Source organism: Podarcis liolepis, assembly GCF_965112155.1.
Source record: "Podarcis liolepis genome assembly, chromosome: 2".
NCBI lineage: Eukaryota > Metazoa > Chordata > Lepidosauria > Squamata > Lacertidae > Podarcis > Podarcis liolepis.
The window spans coordinates 69,938,253-69,960,906 of NC_139555.1; the positions used below are offsets into that span (position 1 = coordinate 69,938,253).

General features: G+C 43.0%; 1 protein-coding gene across 3 annotated transcripts in view; it reads right to left on the reverse strand.

Annotated features, from left to right (window-relative positions):
• Positions 1 to 22,654, reverse strand: part of IP6K1 (inositol hexakisphosphate kinase 1) — a 32,555-nt gene that overhangs the window by 6,434 nt on the left and 3,467 nt on the right. For 2 of the 3 annotated variants that reach the window (XM_083488602.1, XM_083488601.1), the window contains exons 2-5: positions 5,989 to 6,335; positions 3,003 to 3,213; positions 2,501 to 2,673; positions 1,271 to 1,446 (exon numbers count right to left, since the gene is read on the reverse strand). In XM_083488602.1, the coding sequence (XP_083344728.1) occupies positions 1,271 to 1,446; positions 2,501 to 2,673; positions 3,003 to 3,213; positions 5,989 to 6,211 (783 nt within the window). In that variant the 5' untranslated portion in view covers positions 6,212 to 6,335. Of the gene's footprint in view, positions 1 to 1,270; positions 1,447 to 2,500; positions 2,674 to 3,002; positions 3,214 to 5,988; positions 6,336 to 21,332; positions 21,557 to 21,812; positions 21,916 to 22,654 lie in introns of those variants that run through there. The other variant, XM_083488603.1, reaches the window with a different exon arrangement.

Consider the following 22,654-nt stretch of genomic DNA (forward strand, 5'->3'; position numbering starts at 1 on the left):
TGCTATGAAGGCATGCTAAACCAACAGGAGAGTATCTACAACACTCAAAGCAAGGGACACCTATCTGACACCCTGACCAATGCAGATGTTCTGTGCTTTTTGTGTGCAAGGTGTCACCACCCGTTTTGAACAAGAGAGCCCCATATGGTTTCAAGACTGTTGAAACTTCTGTTCATCCTTGCCCATTAAGGTAAAGGTAAAGGGACTCCTGACCATTAGGTTCAGACATGGCAGACTCTGGGGTTGCGGCGCTCATCTCGCTTTATTGGTCAAGGGAGCCGGGGTACAGCTTCCGGGTCATGTGGCCAGCATGACTAAGCCACTTCTGGCAAACCAGAGCAGCGCACGGAAACGCCGTTTACCTTCCCACCTATTTATCTACTTGCACTTTGACGTGCTTTCAAACTGCTAGGTTGGCAGGAGTAGGGACCGAGCAACGGGAGCTCACCCCATTGCGGGGATTCGAACTGTCGACCTTCTGATCAGCAAGTCCTAGGCTCTGTGGTTTAACCCACAGCACCATCCGTGTCCCTCTCCTTGCCCATTAGTGGGTTTCAAATATATATGTATCTGAGAAAGAGAGATATTTTCCTATGTCCAAGCCTACTATCCTAATACTACCTTGGTTCCTCAAGGATCAGAGGTTAATAAACTCAGAGTAAGTCTTACACCCCAAGGAGCGCTATTCCATTCACTATAATGAAAGCACTACCAGGTGAGTTGCCTATGTTAACCACAGTTCAAAGCTAAGGAAGCTCACTATGACACATGGAGATTGTTTGCTATTAAGCAGCTGGTAATATTTGCCACCAACTCCACACACCGAAGTGCAGCCCTATGCTAACCGGGAAGTAAGACAGCAATAAACCTCATTAAAATCAATGGGATTTACTTCTGAGTAGATCTGCATAGGAGTGCATTGTAAACCACTTTATGCTAATGACTGCTAAGCATTGCTCTCCCCCCCCCCAGCTTAATTGCATACCTGAACATGGGGGATAATGTCACACTTTGACAAAGAGGGCAGATATTGAAGCCTTTTGCAGTCAGTGCTGGAAAGTTTTCAAACCTCTCTATGAAGACTAGAAATGTGCATTTGTGGGAGAGAGACTATATTATTATAAATTACACACATAGCTTTTTTAAAAAGCAGAGATTCTCTGTATTCTAAGCAGTTGCCAAATACTATTACACGCCCCCTTGCACAGGAAGGTATCAGCCCTGGCTATAAATCATGCAACAGAAGTTTTGCTAGCAGCTTATACGGTACCTGCATTCCACAAACCCGTACGCCTAGTGTGGACGAGGTGCTCTGGGCACACTTCTTCATCTGCCGAGCAGCTTTCTCCTCAGATGCATCATCCCCGTGCTGCCTGGTCCCCATTTTCAAGTCAAGCACACAGGGAAATTTGAAATGGTGTACCACGTTCTCCAGTAAAAGGAATTCTAAGGAGCCAGTAAAGGTAAATTTGTTTTTTTAAACTCAGCATTCCTAGAACTGCTTTGATTGGTTTCTACAGAAATTCTAAGACCCCTCTCTTTCATTCTAGAAAATGCACTGGTAAAGATCTAACTCTGACAAAAAAGAGAACAAGACAGGAAAGAACAAAAACAAATATATGAAACCTCCACCCCCAATGATAAAAGGAAGAAACAAGCATTTCATCTTCAGGGGCAGGGGACAAGCCAAGGAAGAGGAAGCCTAGCTTAATACCATAAGAAGAAAAGCTCCCATTTTTAAAGCAAGAGCAGACTTTCCACTCCAGAACTGATATTCGGGTCCTGGTGCTGGACTACAGGAGGTGGCCAAACAAGAAAACAGTGACTGAAGTAGGGTTACCAGATGTCCCTGGATTCACCAATCTGTCTCCGGAATGACCCCGGATTCTAATTAATGTCCCCCGATTTATGCCCAGAGAGTGGCGGCTGTTACAGCGTCGGCAGCTTTGACAATGTCTGTGTGCGCATGGCGAGCCCCAGGCAGCAAGCAGCACACGCCCAAAGTACGCTTGCACCCCGCCCCCTGGTCACTCACAGCCTCCCGGAGCAGCTGATAGGCGCTTGGGCTGAACCTTGCCCCCCCCCCCCATCCATCCATAACCAAGGAACCTGGCTCTGGTTGCCATGGAAACTACATATGTTTACAAAATGATGCTCCCTACTAATAATCCGGATGCTACTGTCTTTTAACCCCTTGGCTGCTGAAAAAAAAGTGTCCTCAGATTCATTGAAAAAAATCTGGTAACCATAGACTGAAGGCCACAGAAAAACACTAGTTATGACGACTCACAATTCAGCCTACCAGGGCAGGGTAGGTCTTTTAAAGATGAAAATGCTCCAAGCAGGGTTTACTGGCAGGGTGTCAGTCACCCCCGAAGGCGCACTCTTTCACTGCCTCCCAAAACAAACAGATGATAGTGGCAGTCAGCCACCCCTCTTAGTCCCCAACAAAGACCTTGTGAGCATGCAGTCAGTATACACTATGCCTTTGGGAGGATACTGTAGAGCTTACGTTCCTTGGACTCTGAGCGCATGCGGCTCAACTGTTGCTTGTGGCAACGCAGACTCCACGGGTTAAATGTGATCTTTTCAGAACTCACGCTGCTATTTCCATCTAGCATCTGAAATGGAACATCTGAATGCCAGCTCTTGAGGCTCTTCGTGTCCTGGAAGCTGTTGGCACAATATGGTATCACAAATAAGAGCTTTGCTAGGAATTAGATTACAACAGAGATTAGCATTTGGGCTACTAAATTTAGTTGCTTTGCATGAGTAATTCTGTAGGAGATGGGGACATTCTGCACCTTTCTCATACTTGCAGTATGAGAGCCTTCTTTGCATAATTGTTGGGGTCTCAGGAAATCAATGTCCAGTGAGCATGTACAAGATTACAGTATCTTTACTGGGGAACATTTTGCCAAAAAAGGGGAATGTTGTTTAAGGGAAGCAACTTCTGAAAAGCTATGTCTGAACTAATGAAAAACAACTGAAATACATGGTACCTTTCTGATGTGTCACTGGCCAGTCCAGCTCTCTCCTCTTTGTGCTCACTGCCACTGCCAGACCTGTTGAGGCTTCTGCGAGAGTGTTTGCGACGTGGCTGGTCCCTCTCTGGTACATCTTCCTGCTCCAAGGCTTCACTCTCCACGTAGGGGTATGCTACCAGGTTAATGTAGCCATCACTGTCTCCCTCAAAACAGACAGACACCACACCTGCCAGACACAAGCCACATGTGGCATTCCTCACATGAAATTTCTTAGTAGCAAGGTAACAGCCACAAAAACTAGCACTCTTAAGAGGTTGGTGCCAAGGACCATGTAAGGGAGAAAAACAAAATGAAACTATAAGATGGACACAGACACACTCTCTCTCTCTCTCTCTGTGTGTGTGTGTGTGTGTGTATGTGTGTGTAAAGCTATTGTCACATCAATGGTGTATCCAGAAGATGGATCAATTATGGTGTTTGGGCAGGAGGAATTGGCCAGATGCGCTTTTTTTTTTGGGGGGGGGAGAGGATTATGTGCAAGAAAGAAAAATTATACACTTTATAAAGTTACAGCTCTTTTGGATTTTGTATGCATCATGTATGTAACAGAGTGGCCCTTGAGAATATATGACTGTCTCTGGTCTACTTGATGCAACAGCAATAGTTTCTATAACTAAAAGTTTACTACACAGGTAAATAAAATGAGCATGGTATAGTGTCTTGAAAGCACTCAGTTTCAAATTATAGGCTTTCAAAGGTGCCCTTTTCAAACCACCTCCATTTCAAAAAAGAGAAATACAGGGTAGAAATGACATTCTGATGGTAAATAAAAATAACTGTGAAATGTATTTTGGAGTCAAGAGTTTGTCCCATGAAGGCACATTAAGTATTTAAGTACATCTAGTAAAGGCTTAGCTCTAGCCATTATCTGCATAGTCTGCGCCCAAAGAGTGCATTCATAAGTCACTCTTGCCCATTTTCTGGCACAGCTTCTTAATATTAACTGGAATGACTCCAGGTTGAGATGCAACCTATTTTCTCTTGTGAGAAAGGCTATTTCAGTATAAATTGAATTTTGTTGTACGTGAATTGAAATTAAGACTGGCTTTCCTTGTCACATTTTCCCAACAGCAGTAATAGAAAAATGTGCCTGATCTTCTGATCCATTCAAGAGCAACATATTATTAAAGAAGAGTCACCCTCCTTTGCTATAACATGGGGCAGATTGTTTTCTTCTGTGACAGGCTTTTTCTGTACAGCTTCATCTATAAAGAATGATGTGCCTATTCATGACAGCCCATCTGCTTTCTGTATGAATTTAAGAATATTAATTCTTTTTACTTTAGTTTTATTAAACACTGAATTTATTTAGTATCAACAGCTTTATAGCCTCTGCATTAAAAATACAGCAGCAGACTACTACAATTGCCCCACCTTCCAAACACCATTTCCAAGCCCTCACAACTTTTGCAAATAACAAATGCTTGGTGTTAGTCATCACAGCTGCAATCCTATAAAGCATTACCTGTAAATCCCACATAAATGAATGGAGTGACTTGGAGTGGATATGTACAGGATAGTACCATAAGGCTGTGCAAGGTGTTCTCAGGGCTAAGTAGCTTTAAAGAACCAGACAGCCAAAACAGAGGCGGAAACACAAGTGAAAACAGATAAGATTATAGATACATATACAAAAGAAGGGGGGGCGGGAATCAAAGAAGGTGCTCAAGAGAAATCAGCAAGGTTGGGAGCAATATCAGATGCATGCAAGACTTTCTCAAAGGCAGGACAGACATGCTGCAATGCACCATGGGATTTATTTGCACCTCACAGTGCTGCGTCTGCCTTGACAACTGACAGGGCCCTAAAGCCCAACCTGGCAGGTTCAGTCCTATTGTGGGAGATCTAGACTTGCTAATAGCAGGAGTAGCCAATATGGTGTCCCAGGTGAAAAAAACTCTAGAAAGGCCTAAGCTCCAAGTGGCAGCTACAAGGAAAACTTACCAAGATGGAATGCTTACATTTTAAAGTTAGAAAATTAACTCTTTCAATATATGGCAAAAGAGGTGATGTGAAAAAGAAATTTCTCTCTTAAGACTCATTTGAAACTACACAAGTAAGGCCCAGTTAATACACATCAGAATCCTCCATGCAGAACAGTTTTGTGTCCAAAATTACAGGGAGGGGAAAATGCACATTGCCTCAAAGTCTTGTTTTTTAGTTGCCATACTTGCACAAGTTTCCACCAGAAAGCAGTATGGTCTTAGTGCCTCATATGTTACTTTCTTCAGGAAACGATGGTCACGGGACCACTCCACTATGAGATTCAAAGGATATAAGCCAGACTTAAGACTAGAATCCTGAGCACAGTTACCGGGAAGTAAGTCCAAGTGAACTATGTAGGGCTTATATGACTTTGAAACTAAACCCAACTGGGCTTTAGAAGTACTGCCAGCCAGCAATGCCATTAATAAGATTTTATGACTGCCTAAGCATATAAACGAATTGTTCTTGTCCATGCATTGTCTGAAAATACATGGGAAAGTTTCACAGTGATCTTATGGACAGTATGTAATGAAATAGTTCCATTAGATTTCAATTTGTGCAACGGAACTTCCCTCCCTCTTCTCTCCCTGCACACCCTCAGATCAGATTGGGGGAGCCTTCAGGATAGTTTAATGAGGCATGTGGGAAGAAGAGGGGACTTTTCTGTTGTGCAGCCAGAAGTACTTGCACTAACAGAACTAATTTGTAGAACACCACCCTATGTATACATTCACAGAACAGTTGAAGTTTTTAATGTTTGAAGTTTTATTCTGTTTTTAAGGTTCTACTGAAAGCTGACTGAGTGGCTGAGAAAACCCAGCCAGATGGGCGGGGTAGAAATAATAAATTATTATTATTATTATTATTATTATTATTATTGATAGAAGAGTGCCCTCCAGATACACTAAAATGCTCTGGATTTAAATGAGAGTCTCCAAAGATTTTGGGAGCTTACCTTTGTACTCAGGTGTGAATTCCTTCATTTCTGGAGGCAGGGACTCATAGAAGCGCTGTTCTCTGGTGATGAGAGGCTTGCACACAGTGTGGTCATCGTAGCGCATCATGCTGCTGTGGCCGCCCACCTGATGGATGAAAGGCTCCAGAAGGACCCCTCGGCCTCCTGTGTGGGATGCGTTCTTGCCATGCTTCCCCACCTCCATGGTTTGACAAACACACATTGCGTAGGGCACCAGTCGCACACTTGGAGCTGGGGGTGAGCTGCATGGGGTGGAAGGAGGAGTTTCTCAAGGAGCAAAATCTCTACCACTCAGATGTCTTAGTAAGAAAGCATGTGCCAATGGTCTGCAAAACAGAAAAGATTGCATAAAACTTAGCCAGTGGCCACTTGCATCAGCCCCAGTGCAAAGTCTACCATGTAGCTATGAGTTATACACAGACACACACATGCAGTACTCTTTTTACACACTTCTGTATTTTATCAATGATCTTGACAAGACAATAATTTCTTAAGAGGTTTGTGATCAAAACCGAGAAAGAGCAATGACCTACCAGCTATTCAGAGCAATCTAGATCCTTTAATAAGGTAAGCCCATCCTTTACTTAAAGCATTACTCCTCTATGCCAGCAAGGAATTAGTTCAACAACATCCCATGCCTTCCGCTTGAGCCATCTCATGTACTTGTCCCCAATAAAGCATCCTTCAATTCACGTAAATGTTGAACTGACAGTTAAGTTGTAGAAAAAGGTTCACTGAATAACTGGAAGAAAAGGCATTTCAAAATAAAAAGTAGGCTTTCATCACTGAAGATGCAACTGTTGCATGTTAGGTGATGTGATAAGGGAAACACTAATTAGTCATGAGGAGAAGGGGAAAGGTCAATGTTTTAGGTCTACCATTTGCTACTAACAAGCAAAGCATAAACACAGAAGAGCAAGGAGCTTGCAAACTGCCTCTCAAGCCTTGGTTTATAATATGAATTTCATGAGTATGTTTTTGACAAGCTCCTGATATAATTTTTGAAAGTCCCCCGCTTTTTACAAAACAGATTGAGTCAACTGTGCCCCAAGGTTGCCCTGAGAGGTGCATGCTTCATCTCCCCTTTCACAGTAAGGGCATGCTTTTGATATTTCAACAGGAAGCTAAAATAGAAGATGACTAAGGTAGACAAAAATGATTTCAGTCTCGTCTAACTGCCAAACAGATTGGTGGCTTCTGCAGAGCTCTAATTTGGCCAGTGATCTTGTGTAAAGCTGATTAGTAAGGGCACTACTTTGGAAAGTCTCATGGCCTCAGGCGAGGATGCACTTCTGATAGCTGTCCTGTTTATCTATGGCTTATATTAAGCTACTGGACACAGTTTGCATTCTGCAAGCATAGATATGTCCCTCTTTCCTCGTTGCCAGGTAGGGAACTTGTTAAAGCAAATGAAGAGGGACGTATGTAAGGCCTGTCCCATTTTTCAGACTCACATGGTTGGCTAGCACTTAAATGCTCCCTTCCCCCAAAAGAGCTCCTTTCGAGTATGTGATGAAAAAGCTCCCATAGCTTCACATTTCATCCATCTACTTAGCTCACTATGTGAATGACTACTGACCAATATTATGAGCTAGGCTTAGCCTCCAAAGTTTAACAATAGTGGTTTGTTTGCCATTTTTAGGTTTCAAAATGTTACAAGCTATATGTATACCAGTTTTTAGCTGGCTGTCAGTTGGTGAAATATCTTCATACGACTGATATGGAACAGTGAATGAACGAGTCAATAAGCACGTTTACAGAATAAGTGGCAAGAGGGATGAAGGGGTTATTTGGCACTGGCATTTTCTACATGTCACTACATACACTAGCAACTGCTCAGTTGTTTATCAAGTATCATACACACACCTTCAAAGGAGCTTACAGAACCTGATCTACTGAGCACTCAAAACTTTGGCATTGGCAACGAATATCAGCTTGCAGCCCAGAAATGAAGATACTGTACTACTCTAATCACAACATAAAATTCAAAAGGTATTTTAATCCAATGTTCTTCAACCTCGTATCCAAATGCTGAACCACTGCAACCCTCATTACCCTCAGCTAACTTAGCCAACTGTCAGTGATGATGGGAATTGTAGCGCAACACCATCTGGTGACCCGAGGCTGAAGAAGATTGTTGTGGTTGAATCATCTTTTTTAAAGGAAACATTAATATAAGTAACTGTAATCAGTACATATTACTTTGTACTCCTACACATATAGCTACTGTAACAAACTTACAGCTAATACGTTTTGAACTTTGGAATACAGTAAAGTGGTGCCTTGCAAGACGAAATTAATTCGTTCCGCAAGTTTTTTCTTCTTGCGAGTTTTTCGTCTTGCGATGCACGGTTTCCCATAGGAATGCATTGAAAATCAATTAATGCGTTCCTAGGGAAACCGACTTCAGATCAGGTCCGGGGACAGTCTGTCCCCCGACCTCTTCTGAAGGCTGGGGGGGGGGGGGACAAGGGCTTTTCTTCCCACCCCCAGCATTTTAAAAAACCCCGGGACAGCGGAGGGCTTCTCCGCTGTCCGGGGCGATCTTAAAATGCTGGCGGGCGGCATTTTAAAATCGCCCCGGGACAGCGGAGGACTTCTCCGCTGTCCGGGGCGATTTAAAAGCCCCTGGGAAGGCAGGCAGGGGGGACAAAGACTTTTGCCCCCCGCCAGCCTTCAGAAGAGGTCCTGGACCTCTTCTGAAGGCTGGCGGGGGCGAAAGTCTTTGCTCCCCCCCCGCCTGCCTTCAAAAGCTGTCCGGCCAAGGCTTCGCGGACCTCTCCGCAAGCAGCGGCAGCGCTGCCGCTGCTGGCGGAGAGTTGCCGGCATGCCGAAGCCTGCACGCGCTGACATCAGCGCGCCCAGGCTTCGCGGACCTTTCCGCCAGCAGCGGCAGCGCTGCCGGCATGCTGAAGCCTGCGCGCGCTGACATCAGCGCGCCCAGGCTTCGCGGATCTCTCCTGCCTTCAAAAGCCGTCCGGGATAGCGGGAAGCGCTTCCCTGCTATCCCGGACTGCTTTTAAAATGCTGGCGCTGGGGAGCAAAGCCTTTCGGCCCCCGCCAGCCTTCCTGGACCTCTTCTGAAGGCCAGAGGGGGGGGGAAGGCTTTGCTCCCCACCGCTAGCATTTAAAAGAGGTCCCCGGAGATTTCCCTATGGGCTTTCGTCTTGCGAAGCAAGCCCATAGGGAAATTCGTTTTGCGAAGCGCCTCCAAAACGGAAAACCCTTTCGTCTAGCGGGTTTTCCGTCTTGCGAGGCGTTCGTCTTGCGGGGTACCACTGTAGTTTTTTTAAAAGGGTTACAAGACCTAAAAGTTGCCTATGGGAACCAGAGGGTTGGTTCTTACATTACAGCCACCAAATGCATACCACTAGATACATTACGGCACCAAGAGTACTTTAACATGGTTAAAGAACAGTCACATATTATAGCTGTGAAGTGGACTATGCTTCATCATACTGAAACATTTCCACTGACATCCATTACGTAAGAATCAGTCCAAGTGCACCAGAATTGCACGTTTCTATGCACAGAAGAAATTCAAAAAGAACGGGTTGGGGGGGGTCAAATGGAACTGTAGTTTTAACTGAGCTTACCAGTGAATTATTACTTTCAGACAAATGTTAATTGAATTTTGAGGGGAAGTTGCTTATTAAGAAACACACAAAGCAACAGTACCTGAACAATCTGATGAGGCCACAAAAATGTATGATAAGCTTGGGGGAAGAGAATCTCATGCTGTTTATTGTGTATGAGAGAGGAAAGAGAAACATCTTAAATTATTCTGGTTTTATAAGATATCTACGGTTGTATAGGCAGAGAAAAATTATCCCCTCTGAAAATGAACCCCTGTATTTCTATTCCATGGCCATTAAGATAACATGAACATCTATGTTTACAAGTTAAGAGCCCAGGTTAATAGTTTCAGTTCTTACCATTTACAAAAGCAGACTAAACTGTTTGTAACTCATAACAGGAAGTACAGAAATGATTTTCACTATTTGGCAATAAGACTTTGAGTGAGAGTTAATGTTTGGGAGTTGAAGTGATAAACCTAGGAACTTCCATTAGCCCTTCAACTCTCTGATCCAATTGTAATGATATATATATTTACAGTTTTCTTCAGACTGCTACATTTTTTTTCTTTTTTACAGAAAACCTACTTGCTACTGAAAACACTAGCCTGCCTAGTTAGTGGTGTCAAAACAGACCAAAAAAGCAAAAGAAATTGCAAAAGAAGCTAGTTGGCTTGGCAACTATATCAATTGAACATGCCAAGCATCACCTGCACTTGACCTGAAGGAATTGGTAACAAACTTCGGAGAGGAAAAGGAACACAAAGCGAGGTTTTGATGCGCCTGAAACTGAAACGTTTAAGAGACTTAAAATTTTAACAATAAAATTTACAAAATTATTCACAATGATTTGTGTGATAAAACACTTTTTGTATTTGAGGAAGATAATAAAAAATGGTTGCATTACAGTTGTACCGCGGGTTACATACGCTTCAGGTTACAGACTCCGCTAACCCAGAAATAGTACCTCGGGTTAAGAACTTTGTTTCAGGATGAGAACAGAAATTGTGCGGCAGCGGCGTGGCAGCAGCAGGAGGCCCCATTAGCTAAAGTGGTGTTTCAGGTTAAGAACAGACCTCCAGAACGAATTAAGTACATAACCCGAGGTACCACTGTACTTATTCTTGCAATTTAAAATAAATTTAGCAGTTGCCGAACAGCTTGGTGGGTTTCTGGATGAAACATCGGCTTTGGATCCATTCCAGTCCGGCTTCCGCACTGGTCATGGGACCGAGACGGCTCTGGTCGCCCTAACAGATGATCTTCGTAGACAGCTGGATCGAGGCGGGTCGGGGCTGCTGATTCTTCTAGATCTATCAGCAGCTTTCGACATGGTCGATCACGAACTTCTGGACCACCGCCTTGCCGACGTGGGGATCCAGGGCACAGTCCTTCAATGGCTGCGCTCGTTTCTCTCTGGTCGGGGACAGAGGGTGGCGCTTGGGGGGGAATTGTCATCGCGCCACTCCTTGGTGTGTGGAGTACCTCAGGGTGCGATACTCTCCCCGATGCTTTTCAACATCTTTATGTGCCCCCCTCGCCCAGCTTGTTCGGAGTTTTGGGCTGGGTTGCCATCAGTATGCCGATGACACCCAACTCTATCTGTTGATGGATGGCCATCCTGACTCGTCCCCAGACACACTGACCAGATGTTTGGAAGCTGTGGCTGGATGGTTACGTGGGAGCCGGTTGAAGCTAAATCCTTCGAAGACAGAGGTCCTGTGGCTAGGGCGGGGCGATATGGGATTGGGGGGGCAACTCCCATCTCTTGCGGGGGCGCAATTAGTGCCAGCACCGTCTGTTAAGAGTTTGGGTGTAATCTTCGACGCCTCCCTTTCCATGGAGGCGCAGATTGCAGCTATAACAAAGGCGGCATTTTTCCATCTCCGCCAAGCTAAGCAGTTGGCTCCTTACCTCTCTCGCCCTGACCTAGCCACTGTGATCCACGCGACGGTCACCTCCAGATTGGATTATTGTAACTCGCTCTACGTGGGGCTGCCCTTGAGACTGACCCAGAAACTCCAGCGGGTGCAGAATGCCGCGGCGAGACTCCTTATGGGGTCTTCGCTGCGAGATCACATTCATCCGGTGCTACACCAGCTGCACTGGCTCCCGGTGGAGTACAGGATCAGATTTAAGGTGCTGGTTTTAACCTTTAAAGCCCTATACGGCCTAGGACCCTCGTACCTACGGGACCGCCTCTCCTGGTATGCCCCACAGAGAAACTTACGGTCTTCAAATAAAAACATCTTGAAGGTCCCAGGCCACAGAGAAGTTAGGCTGGCCTCAACTAGAGCCAGGGCTTTTTCGGCTGTGGCTCCGATCTGGTGGAACACTCTGTCACAAGAGACCAGGGCCCTGCGGGACTTGACATCTTTCCGCAGGGCCTGCAAGACAGAGTTGTTCCGCCAGGCCTTTGGCCAGGGCACAGCCTGACTCCCTCCCTCGGCAATCTTCGCGGAGCTCTGGCCCAATGGTTGCCAGTGGCCTGAATTAATTAATTTTACAATGAATGATTTTAGAGTGTTGTTTATGTTATACTTTTATACTGTTTTATTGTTGTTAGCCGCCCTGAGCCCGGCTTCGGCTGGGGAGGGCGGGATATAAATGAAATTTATTATTATTATTATTATTATGCTTTTCATTCCCTTTTTTTGAAAACTGAAGTTAACAATTGGGGTGTGTGTGTGTGTACACGTGCAAGTAGTTAGCCTTGCCTAGGGTACAAAATAGCCTGGCACTGGCACTGTCTCAACTACATCTGAAACAGTTTATGAGTATTTATGTGTCACAGGAGATCAAATTCTACTTTAGTGGATCATAAGGCTGTCAACAAATAATTGGTAACTGCTGACAGAGCCCATTCCTCCTGACATCTAAACATAACTGAAGACAGGAAGTGTTAAGCAGGTATCATCTAAAACCTGAGATAAAGAGGTTATGGATTAGAAACTGGTGAATTTGGAGTTTTGGGGTAAGAGGAAGAACATCTGATGAGGAAAGAAAAAAGAAGAGAGCACCAGATGTTAGCAAAGTGAGGCTGTCAGTCAAACACAGTTTTCACCATTCCTTAAAGCAAGAAGAACAAAATTTCCTCCAAGGTCTATGCCAGTCACCTCAACTTTGCACTCTCCAGATATTTTGGACTAAAATCGCCATTAGCTTTTGCCAGCACTCCACAGTACGATTGTAAAAGGGACAAAATTGCAGCAACTTACCTCAAAGTCTATTTAAGAAAACACAGAATTTGAAAATTTAGTGTTAGCAAATGAATTTTATGGGAAATCACTAAACACTCAGAAAGTGGGATAGAAAAGTTCATATGGGGAAATACAAAACTACAGAGTTAAGTCCCAGAGGAGATGGGGACATGCCTTTATACAAAAGGCTCACACTTCTCAGTGACAGTCTGCTTTAAAGAAATCTGATTCAAAATTAATTCACAATGGTGTTTAGCAGCCTGAAAAATTTGGAAGAGCTATAACAGAGACTTTTATCATATGTGGTGAGAATATGCAAAAAACCCCAACAACCGCCAGATACTAGAAGATAGCGTTAGGAATAAATGATGAACTATTTCAGTTCAGTTCAGTGTAGAATTAAAGCCTGTGGACTATATGCTAATTTTATCAAGAGCTGTGTATCAATTGAAAAAATATTTTAAAATAAATGATCACAATAGCTACAATGCTCTTTGTAAACACAGAAAAGCAATCAATGTCCTACTACAGTAGACCAATTACAATAGAGTATCAAACAGACGTTATTTGAGCAGCTGGGACCTGATAATTCAGTATCAAAGACAAAGAAATGATTTCAAGGAAACAGAGGGAGATCGTGTAATACTTTGAAACTGGATGGGGTTGGGAGTTAAATTGTAAGATAAGCATAATGAAAGTAATGTGACGTATAAAGCTGTGCAAATGATATTAATGTGCATTAAATGTGTACATTCTATATAAAGCTTTTCATGAAATAAAAGATAGGTCAGATCACCGTGTATTCAGCAACAGCTGGTGTGATGCTTAGCTTACACTGAAGAGAGATTTCCCTCTGCTTGAACACTTAGGAGAAATACCATTGCGGAGTAGAGGTATAATAGTGATCCACCAACAGCTGTACCAGCACTTCCCATCCCATATTTGAGAGAGGTTTTAAAAGTAAACAGCTTATTTAAAGAAAGCCGGTAAATAAAAATAGTACCGCAAGGACTGTGCAGACAAAAATTAATCACATCAAGGAAAATAAAATTCATTAATTTTCTTTCAAAGGCTGGACTGGATGAATCCCAAGCCGGAATTAAGATTGCCGGAAGAAATATCAACAACCTCAGATATGCAGATGACAGAACATTGATGGCAGAAAGTGAGGAGAAATTAAAGAACATTTTAATGAGGGTGAAAGAGGAGAGCGCAAAATATGGTCTGAAGCTCAACATCAAAAAAAAAAACTAAGATCATGGCCACTGGGCCCATCACCTCCTGGCAAATAGAAGTGGAAGAAATGGAGGCAGTGAGAGATTTTACTTTCTTGGGCTCCATGATCACTGCAGCTGGTGACAGCAGTCAGGAAATTAAAAGACGCCTGCTTCTTGGGAGAAAAGTAATGACAAACCTAGACAGCATCTTAAAAAGCAGAGACATCACCTTGCCGACAAAGGTCCATATAGTTAAAGCTATGGTTTTCCCAGTAGTGATGTATGGAAGTCAGAACTGGACCATAAAGAAGGCTGATTGCTGAAGAATTGATGCTTTTGAATTATGATGCTGGAGGAGACTCTTGAGAGTCCCATGGACTGCAAGAAGATCAAACCTATCCATTCTGAAGGAAATCAGCCCTGAGTGCTCACTGGAAGGACAGATCCTGAAGCTGAGGCTCTAATACTCTGGCCACCTCATGAGAAGAGAAGACTCCCTAGAAAAGACCCTGATGTTGGGAAAGATTGAGGGCACAAGAAGAAGGGGACAACAGGACGAGATGGTTGGACAGTGTTTTCGAAGCTACCAACATGAGTTTGACCAAACTGCAGGAGGCAGTGGAAGACAGGAGTGCCTGGCGTGCTCTGGTCCATGGGGTCACGAAGAGTCGGACACGACTAAACAACAACAACAAGTGAAAATAATTTTAGAGCTTTGTAACAGAGCACTGAGACACATAATAATAGGAAGTAAGACTTAAGGGGTATTTTGTTTCAATTCATACACCAGTCAATGTTTGTTGTTTAATATCGAAGTAAAGTGGAAATCTGCTATAGGAGGCAGTCTCAGAAAATAATTTCAGGAGCTAAATGCAAAGCAGCAGCATACATCTTCCTCCTGTCTTTACTAATTTTTAGAAACCCAGAAAAGATGTAAGATTATGTTTCTTATTTCCTGCAGAAGAAAGTTATGAAGTCTAGAAGTCAGTATTTCCTGCAAATATTAAAACTGACAGAAAATGCTGGACACTGAAAAATAGACTAGATAAAATTGTCAACCATTCATACAACATGGCAAAAATAATGTTCAAAGCAGTCACTTATGGTATAGCCAACAAATACCATTCAATCTGTCAATCCTATGGTTCCTAAAGGTCTACTTCAATGCAATCTGAAACACTGAACACACAGTTCTGCATAATAAAATGAGGAGCTTGGAGACTCTGGCTCAAGAGAGGTAATGGGACAGATAAGTGTCTCGTATTTCAGTTAGTTAAAGCCAGTAGAGCAGTCCAAATCCCAATATTCAAACATTATCTTACTGGTGGAAAAACCCTACAGTTTATAATCCTTAAGATGCATTTTTTCCAAGCACCCCTTTTGCTATAGACACACCACATGTCAATTGAGAATGTATGGAACTCTACAGCAATCTTTGTAATTTACAAAGCATTTACAAATATGATTTTAAAAAAGAAAGAATTTTCACCACAGCTGCAGAAACTACTACAAAGAATTTCAGAAGACCGCCAGTACTCTCTCTTTTTACTTCAAGGCCAAACATGAAGAAAACCCAACAGCAGAAATGACAGTAATAACTTAAGTGATTGTTGCTCTTCTTCTAGTGCTTATTTCTTTAATCCATTTCTCTTGCATTTCAAGTTAATAACAGCTACAAAGACTTTGTAAAGCATTTAATTTCTGGTCTACTACTAGACCAGATGGGCAGGGTATAAATAATAATAATAATAATAATAATAATAATAATAATAATAATTCTCTCAAAAGTGTGGATATATTTTGTGGTAATAAACTTGATTACAGGAGCAAGTCAGTTTGCTGCAGGTTGCTCAGATCACAAAAGCCTTCAAGCTGAGGAAGTCTGCTAACAAGTAGATTCTTTGCAGCCATAGTTTTGCTCTTATTCTAAAAGAACAGGCACCCCCAAACTTGGCCCTCCATCTGTTTTGGGACTACAACTCCCACCATCCCTAACTAACAGGATCAGTGGTCAGGGATGATGGGAGTTGTAGTCCCAAAACAGATGAAGGGCTGAGTTTAGTGGTGCCTGTAAAAGAAAGTATAATACAAAGCACACTTCAAGCGACTCATCCCACCTGCCCTGCACTGTAGCACAGCCCTGTTCTCTGTGGTGCAGACACTGTTTGTGCCAAGGTTTTCCTGCCACAAATAAAGTGCAAAAGCAGAAAGAAGACTGCAACCAAAGAACTGCTTGGTTAGTCCAAATCAATATGAAATTCATTCATTCATGACTTTCAGGCGCATGCTGCCCACTTAGGGTTGCCATGTTATAATGCTACAGTAACAACTGAAGTCATAATTTGTAGAATTGCCTTACAGTGGTACCTCAGGTTAAGTACTTAATTCGTTCCAGAGGTCCGTTCTTAACCTGAAACCGTTCTTAACCTGAAGCACCACTTTAGCTAATCGGGCCTCCTGCTGCTGCCGCGCCGCCAGAACACAATTTCTGTTCTCATCCTGAAGCAAAGTTCTTAACCTGAGGTACTATTTCTGGGTTAGCGGAGTCTGTAACCTGAAGCGTATGTAACACTAAGTGTATGTAACCCGAGGTACCACTGTATTCAGGTTTAGGCTCTAGAGCCAGCAACCACTTCTTTTAACCACCGTGTCTTGACCTAATGCTCCTCTCTCCCTCAACAGCACAGAGTGTCTCCTGGCCTTAAATGCTGAGTAGTTTCTTTGGAGCTGCCTCTCTGATTAGTCCCATCTTGTCTCAGGTCCCAATCTCATCTAACATAGCAACCTGGCTCTTTCTGAAGATTCCTCTTTCTCAATCCATTCCCTGATCGCCATCATTCTTAAACCTAGCCTCTACACCCCAAGAACTCAGTCTCTCCCTTGTAAAGTTTGTAACTACAGCCATATTGACAATTCCCTCAAAGGAACTGAACTGCAAACTGTTTAGTTCCCAGAACAACTAACATTCTGTGCTTTTGTATAAGCTCAGAAGCTTCACTGGGCACAATGCAATAGATGTACACATTTACTAGAGTAAAGCAAAACACAAAACAAAGAGGAACTACGTCTGGCACATACTTAAGATACATTAGCATAAAATGGGTGCCAATCAATAAGACACCAGTGGCAAAATGCATTATCTGTGCAGTTAGTGACTTAGCAGGGGCAAATAACTATTCTTTCCAAGTGAATCACTTGTTAGAAATTTGACTCAAGCTACACTGAAAGAACAGGCACATGAGCACAGATAATACAGTCTTCTTACCACTCTCCTGCTTGCCTGAGACAATATCTGCTTTCTCCCTCCCACAGCACACAGATAAACAAAAAAAATATCCAGTCTCTCTTCACTACCCATTTGCCCTCACTTATTTACTGTGCTATCCCTGTTGCCTGCCCCAGCCTAGCTGCTTTCTTCAACATGGAACCTAGCAGTACAGCACTATGTCCCCTAGTTTGAAGGTACTGTACCAGAGAGCATGAACACCACAGTGAGTTACTGCCTTTCAGATATGCATGTTACACACACAGATGCTACAGTGCTGCCCTTCTCCTACTGGAGAAAGTGTCAGCTCTGGCCTACCATGGCTAGAGCAACTTAACATCACCACAGTAAGATGAGTGTGTGGATTGATGGCAGTGGCACCTGATGCACTACTTCAATGGCTAATTAAAGCTTTATCAAAATTACTAATGTTAATATGTCAATATAATTATAATTCGAGGCAGTGCTTGGAAGTATTCTCTTTTCAGAGATAACTGTACAACATACAGAGTGGCTGGGGAAACCCAGCCAGATGGGCGGAGTATAAATAAATAATAATAGTAATTATTATTATTATTATTCCCGTGGAATTTGGCATACCTACGCTTGCTAAAAGCAAAGAGGCAAGAGGCAAATTGCAACTGCAGTCTGACTGCTCCAGGACTTGGTCACCAAGATGCTGTTGCCCTTTTACGCTGGAGAAACAAAAGCTGTGTTTGCTGTGTGTATGGTTTCAATTTCTCTTTGCCTTAAAAAACCCAACTGCCACATGTGATACCCCACTTTTTGTATCTCTTGTCTCTTTCCTACTGGAAAAGTTTCTGAAAGCCATCCTTACTATGCACTTCCACAATATGTGGCAGAATTTTTTTTAAAAAAAGAAGAAGCATGGATCACCTCTCAAATCACACCGCAACCACAGACAGAAAACTGACACCAGCCAAACACCTGTTAAAACTGTAACCTATTTTTTTCTTTTAAGAGATTCCAATTCTGGGGATCTATAAAACTTATGCTTCCAGCTACAGTTATGGAAACTCCTGTGCTCTTATTCTCCCCTCTGCCTTGCTCTCACCTCTCACATATAACATTTGTATTTTCTTATTCCTAAATTAGTCAAGAACCAATGATATTTCAGAGGTCTGGTCTCTTTGCAAGCAATGAGCAGAAGTTGTCCTTATGGTAGTCACAATGCATCATATTTATACAACAGCCTTTAAGCCATGACATAGCAAAGCCATGGCATAACTCCTAACAGGAAATGAAACAATTTTCTATTGCTCTTTGCTTCCACAGAAATGTGTCTCATAATATTCACTTTTTATAAGATTCCTAAGTTACATATATTGTGCCAGATTAATGGCAGGGAAGAAGTGGAAGGAAGAAGGGGCAAAGAGTCTGCAAGTTTCACAATCTTCAGTGAGTACAGGCTTATTCAGCACACTAATTTGCAATAATTTTCAGTAAATTTCCATCCTGTAGTCCCAACTTATACTCTAAGTATAGATTCTGCTCCTACTCTTCTGAGGTGATGATGGATTAAAAGCTTAGATCCTTCCACAAAGAAGCTCAGTAACAATATTTTGAGAAAGCTTTCCAATAGAACTTTTGTTTTTCAGAAATGGCGCCATGTTACAAATGTTCAAATGGAGAGAGGCTTGCTGTCAGATAACATTCAGCCCAATTCTAGACAAAGTTACCCAGAGATGGGTCCTCACTGTATTCAATGAGTGGGATTCAACTATGTTGTTGCATGCACAGAATGGGAGCTGCTTGTGCTATGCGTCTTCGGAGGGTTGGAAAAACCCCCGGAACAGATTTAAGAGGTACATGGGGGCAGTGTAAAAACTGAGATATGAAAGCTAGGAACTAAATGGCACCTTAAACCTAGGTTATGGGCACAACAATGGAATGTCTAGGTGCACTTTTTTATAACAAGAATACAAAGCTTAAAATGAATGAACTGCAGCTAAAATCTTATGTTCATTTTTCACATGGTCTAGTCCTCATCTGAAGACTGCAAAAAACAAAGCCATGCTTCCCCTGCCCCCCCCCCCAATATTCTTAAGAGGGTCTGTTCTCCAGACTTCAGGAAGTGGCTGGAAGTGGGGAGGCAGAAAAGGGTCCTCCTTTCCTTCAGCACTGTGCAGTTTTAATCTGAAATCTTTATGCACAGTACTGCGCCCAGAGCTCAGAAACTGCTTGTGCTAATTAAATTCCCTGTTACAAAACACACTAGAACAATGGAAGTTTCAAACACTGATGGGGGGCACACAAGGGGAGGAGTGGGGAGTCTCACTGCTCATGTGGAACTCATTCTATGCCCCCATACCTCACTTAGCACATCACTGAATTCTACCTAATAGGCTTTACCCAAAGACAGGTGTGCACAGGATTGTAGCTTCATGTACACCAAGAAAAGATATAGGCACTTCAAGAGCATTGCACTGAGAGGAAATTTTACTCAAATATTATCAACAAAAGCATGCTGTGGCCAACAGCTGGTAAATTCTATTTTGATATTTGTCACACTGTTAGGAAACAGAGGGAGCAGCCTAAGAATTCATGTTAATCTTAATTAAGATTTATCCTATTTTACAAGTCAGTCCAAGGACAGTTTACAATTTTTAAAAAGAAAACTGCAAAAAGAAAAAGCCCCATCTAAACACGATGGGCTATCCACGTTTATCTGGCACCAATTATCTTCCCAATAACAATGTCTTGTCTGCACTGTCTCCAGAAAACAGCCTCCAATGGATCTTCATTAAGGAGTTCAAACACTAGAAAGTTACTGCAAACTTCTATACACCCTTATAATTTATGGTTATTTTTAAAAATATTTGAGTTCCACCCTTTATTACGGTATTCAAACAACAAAAACAAAATTCAATTAAAAACAGATAAAAAATAAAATCAATAGATTAATCTCAAAACAGACTAAAATTAGCAATTATGGGTTCTATACATAAGTACAGTGGTACCTCTGGTTACGAACTTAATTCGTTCCGGAGGTCCGTTCTTAACCTGAGGTACCACTTTAGCTAATGGGTCCTCCCGTTGCCGTCACGCCGCTGGCAAGCAATTTCTGTTCTCATCCTGAGGTAAAGTTCTTAACCCAAGGTATCACTTCCGGGTTAGCGGAGTCTGTAACCCAAAGTGTTTGTAACCTGAAGCGTTTGTAACCCAAGGTACCACTGTACTCACGCCTTGAATTCAGCTAAGAAGCAAACAGGTAGCCAGTGGAACTCTTTTATAAATGGTGAAATATCAGCAAGATGAGACATGCCAGTCAGAATACTGGCTCCCATATTCTGTACCAATTACAGAGTTCAAACACGTGATACATGGAAGATAGAAGTGGCATCACCTAAGCAGAGACTATGATTGAATTACTGTTGTGGCCAATTATGTAAGCAATGTCATTTCTGCACTACTTCAGGCCCTTTCAGTCATATATATGTATAATAAAAGCAAAAACACACAACAGTGGAAATTTACAGTAAGAAAGATAAAGCTTAAGATAGTTTAGGCTAGGGTTGAAGCTTTTATCAAAAATTTAGAGATGCTGTACATGTAGGAACCAATGCTTAAAGCCAAGCACAGACAATTTAATGTCAACAAGAACTCAATTACGCTCAAATTTCTGCCTCACATTTCACTCATAGGGTACCTAACTACAAAAAGATTCACCTTTCATCTGACCCACTAAAACACCAATGATTAATTTATAGCTCATTCTATCACAGAGGCTTGGGAAGTTTATCAATATATTAAGACGCATGGATGTCTGCTATAGTATCTCAGGCAAATGCAATTACAGTAGAACCTCGGGTCACGAACGTGATCTGTGCGGGAAGCACGTTCGCAACCCGCAACACCGCGTCTGCGCACATGCGGGTCACGATTCAGAGCTTCTGCGCATGCACCAAAACCCAGAAGTAACCCATTCCAGTACTTCCAGGTTCGGCGCGGTGCACAACCCAAAAACACGTAACCTGAAGCATCTGTAACCCGAGGTACCACTGTAAGGTACAACTTGGTTAAAAACAGAAAATGATAATCCTACCTTCCCACCACTTTCCATAGCCAGCCAAAAGTGTACACTCCTGAAATATATTCTCTGGCTCTGATAAATTTTGAGGAATTCAAATTTGTGAAGAAGCAACACCATCAGCCTTTAATGCTCATTTTTTGTTTCAATATGACACATAGTGACATAGTGACAAAGAGAAGCGTTTTTAAATGATACCAGAGATAAACAAATACAGTGGTGCCCCACAAGACGAATGCCTCGCAAGACGGAAAACTCGCTAGACGAAAGAGTTTTCCGTTTTGGAGGTGCTTCGCAAAACGAATTTCCTATGGGCTTGCTTCGCAAGACGACAATGTCTTGCGAGTTCCTGCTGGTTTTTCCCCCTCCCCCCCTTTTTCTAAGCCGCTAAGCCGCTTATCATCTGATCGGACCAGCAGATAAGCCGCTAAAAGCCGCTAATCTTTCAATGGGCTTGCTTCGCAAGAGAAAAAACCGCTAGACGAAGAGAATCACAGAGTTTGGGGTTTGGTTTTTTTTACATAAAGGGCAGTCACAGAGGAACCTAAACTACCTTAGGACCATGGAGAGGAGTTTAACTCTTCCTTTGCCCACCGCAATTCTGACAAGTTGCTATTTGCATGTCAAAGGAAGTTCCCATTGGCTAACCCATTGTGATAGAACATATGGGTTCTGGCAGCCTGTTTAGCATGTGCCCTATCCAACTGGTATGTAGATTTGAACCAGCACCTTGAAATCTACTTGGAAAATGATGCTGTGGCTGCAGAAGCACCAACATATAATGCTACCAGACTTCCTTCCCACCAAAAAGAGGGATATACTAGTTCAGAGGTTTTCAACCTTTTTCAGTCCATGGCTCCCTTGACCAGTTACATTCTTCCTGCCCTGTGGGGCTCAGGATCCCAGTTATGTCACCCCTTGCCAGCAGAGCTGGCAGTCTCTCACCCATTTTCAAACACTGTCCCTTGTGGAGTGTTCCCTGAGCCTCCTCTCCTCTCCCCTCTCCTTGGGAGTTCTTTAGGCAGCAGCTGCTGCTAACCCTGGTCTCTGAGCTGCCCTCCTGCCCCAAAGAGAGAAGCCTCCTCACACTGCCCCACAGGGGCCTGGGAAGCACTCCCTGGCCAGCAGCAGAGGCACCATTCACCTGGGGAGCTTGTAGCCAGGGCTGCTGTAACGAACAGCTGTGCAAGCCTTTGGGAGGCAGATGTGAGAGGGCATCAGAGGAGGGAGGGAAGGAAAGAAGGACAGAGGCCAGTGTTGCCTGCGGCACCCCTGACCATCATTCAAGACACCCCAGGGTACCACAGCACACTGGTTGAAAACCAATGTACTTGTTA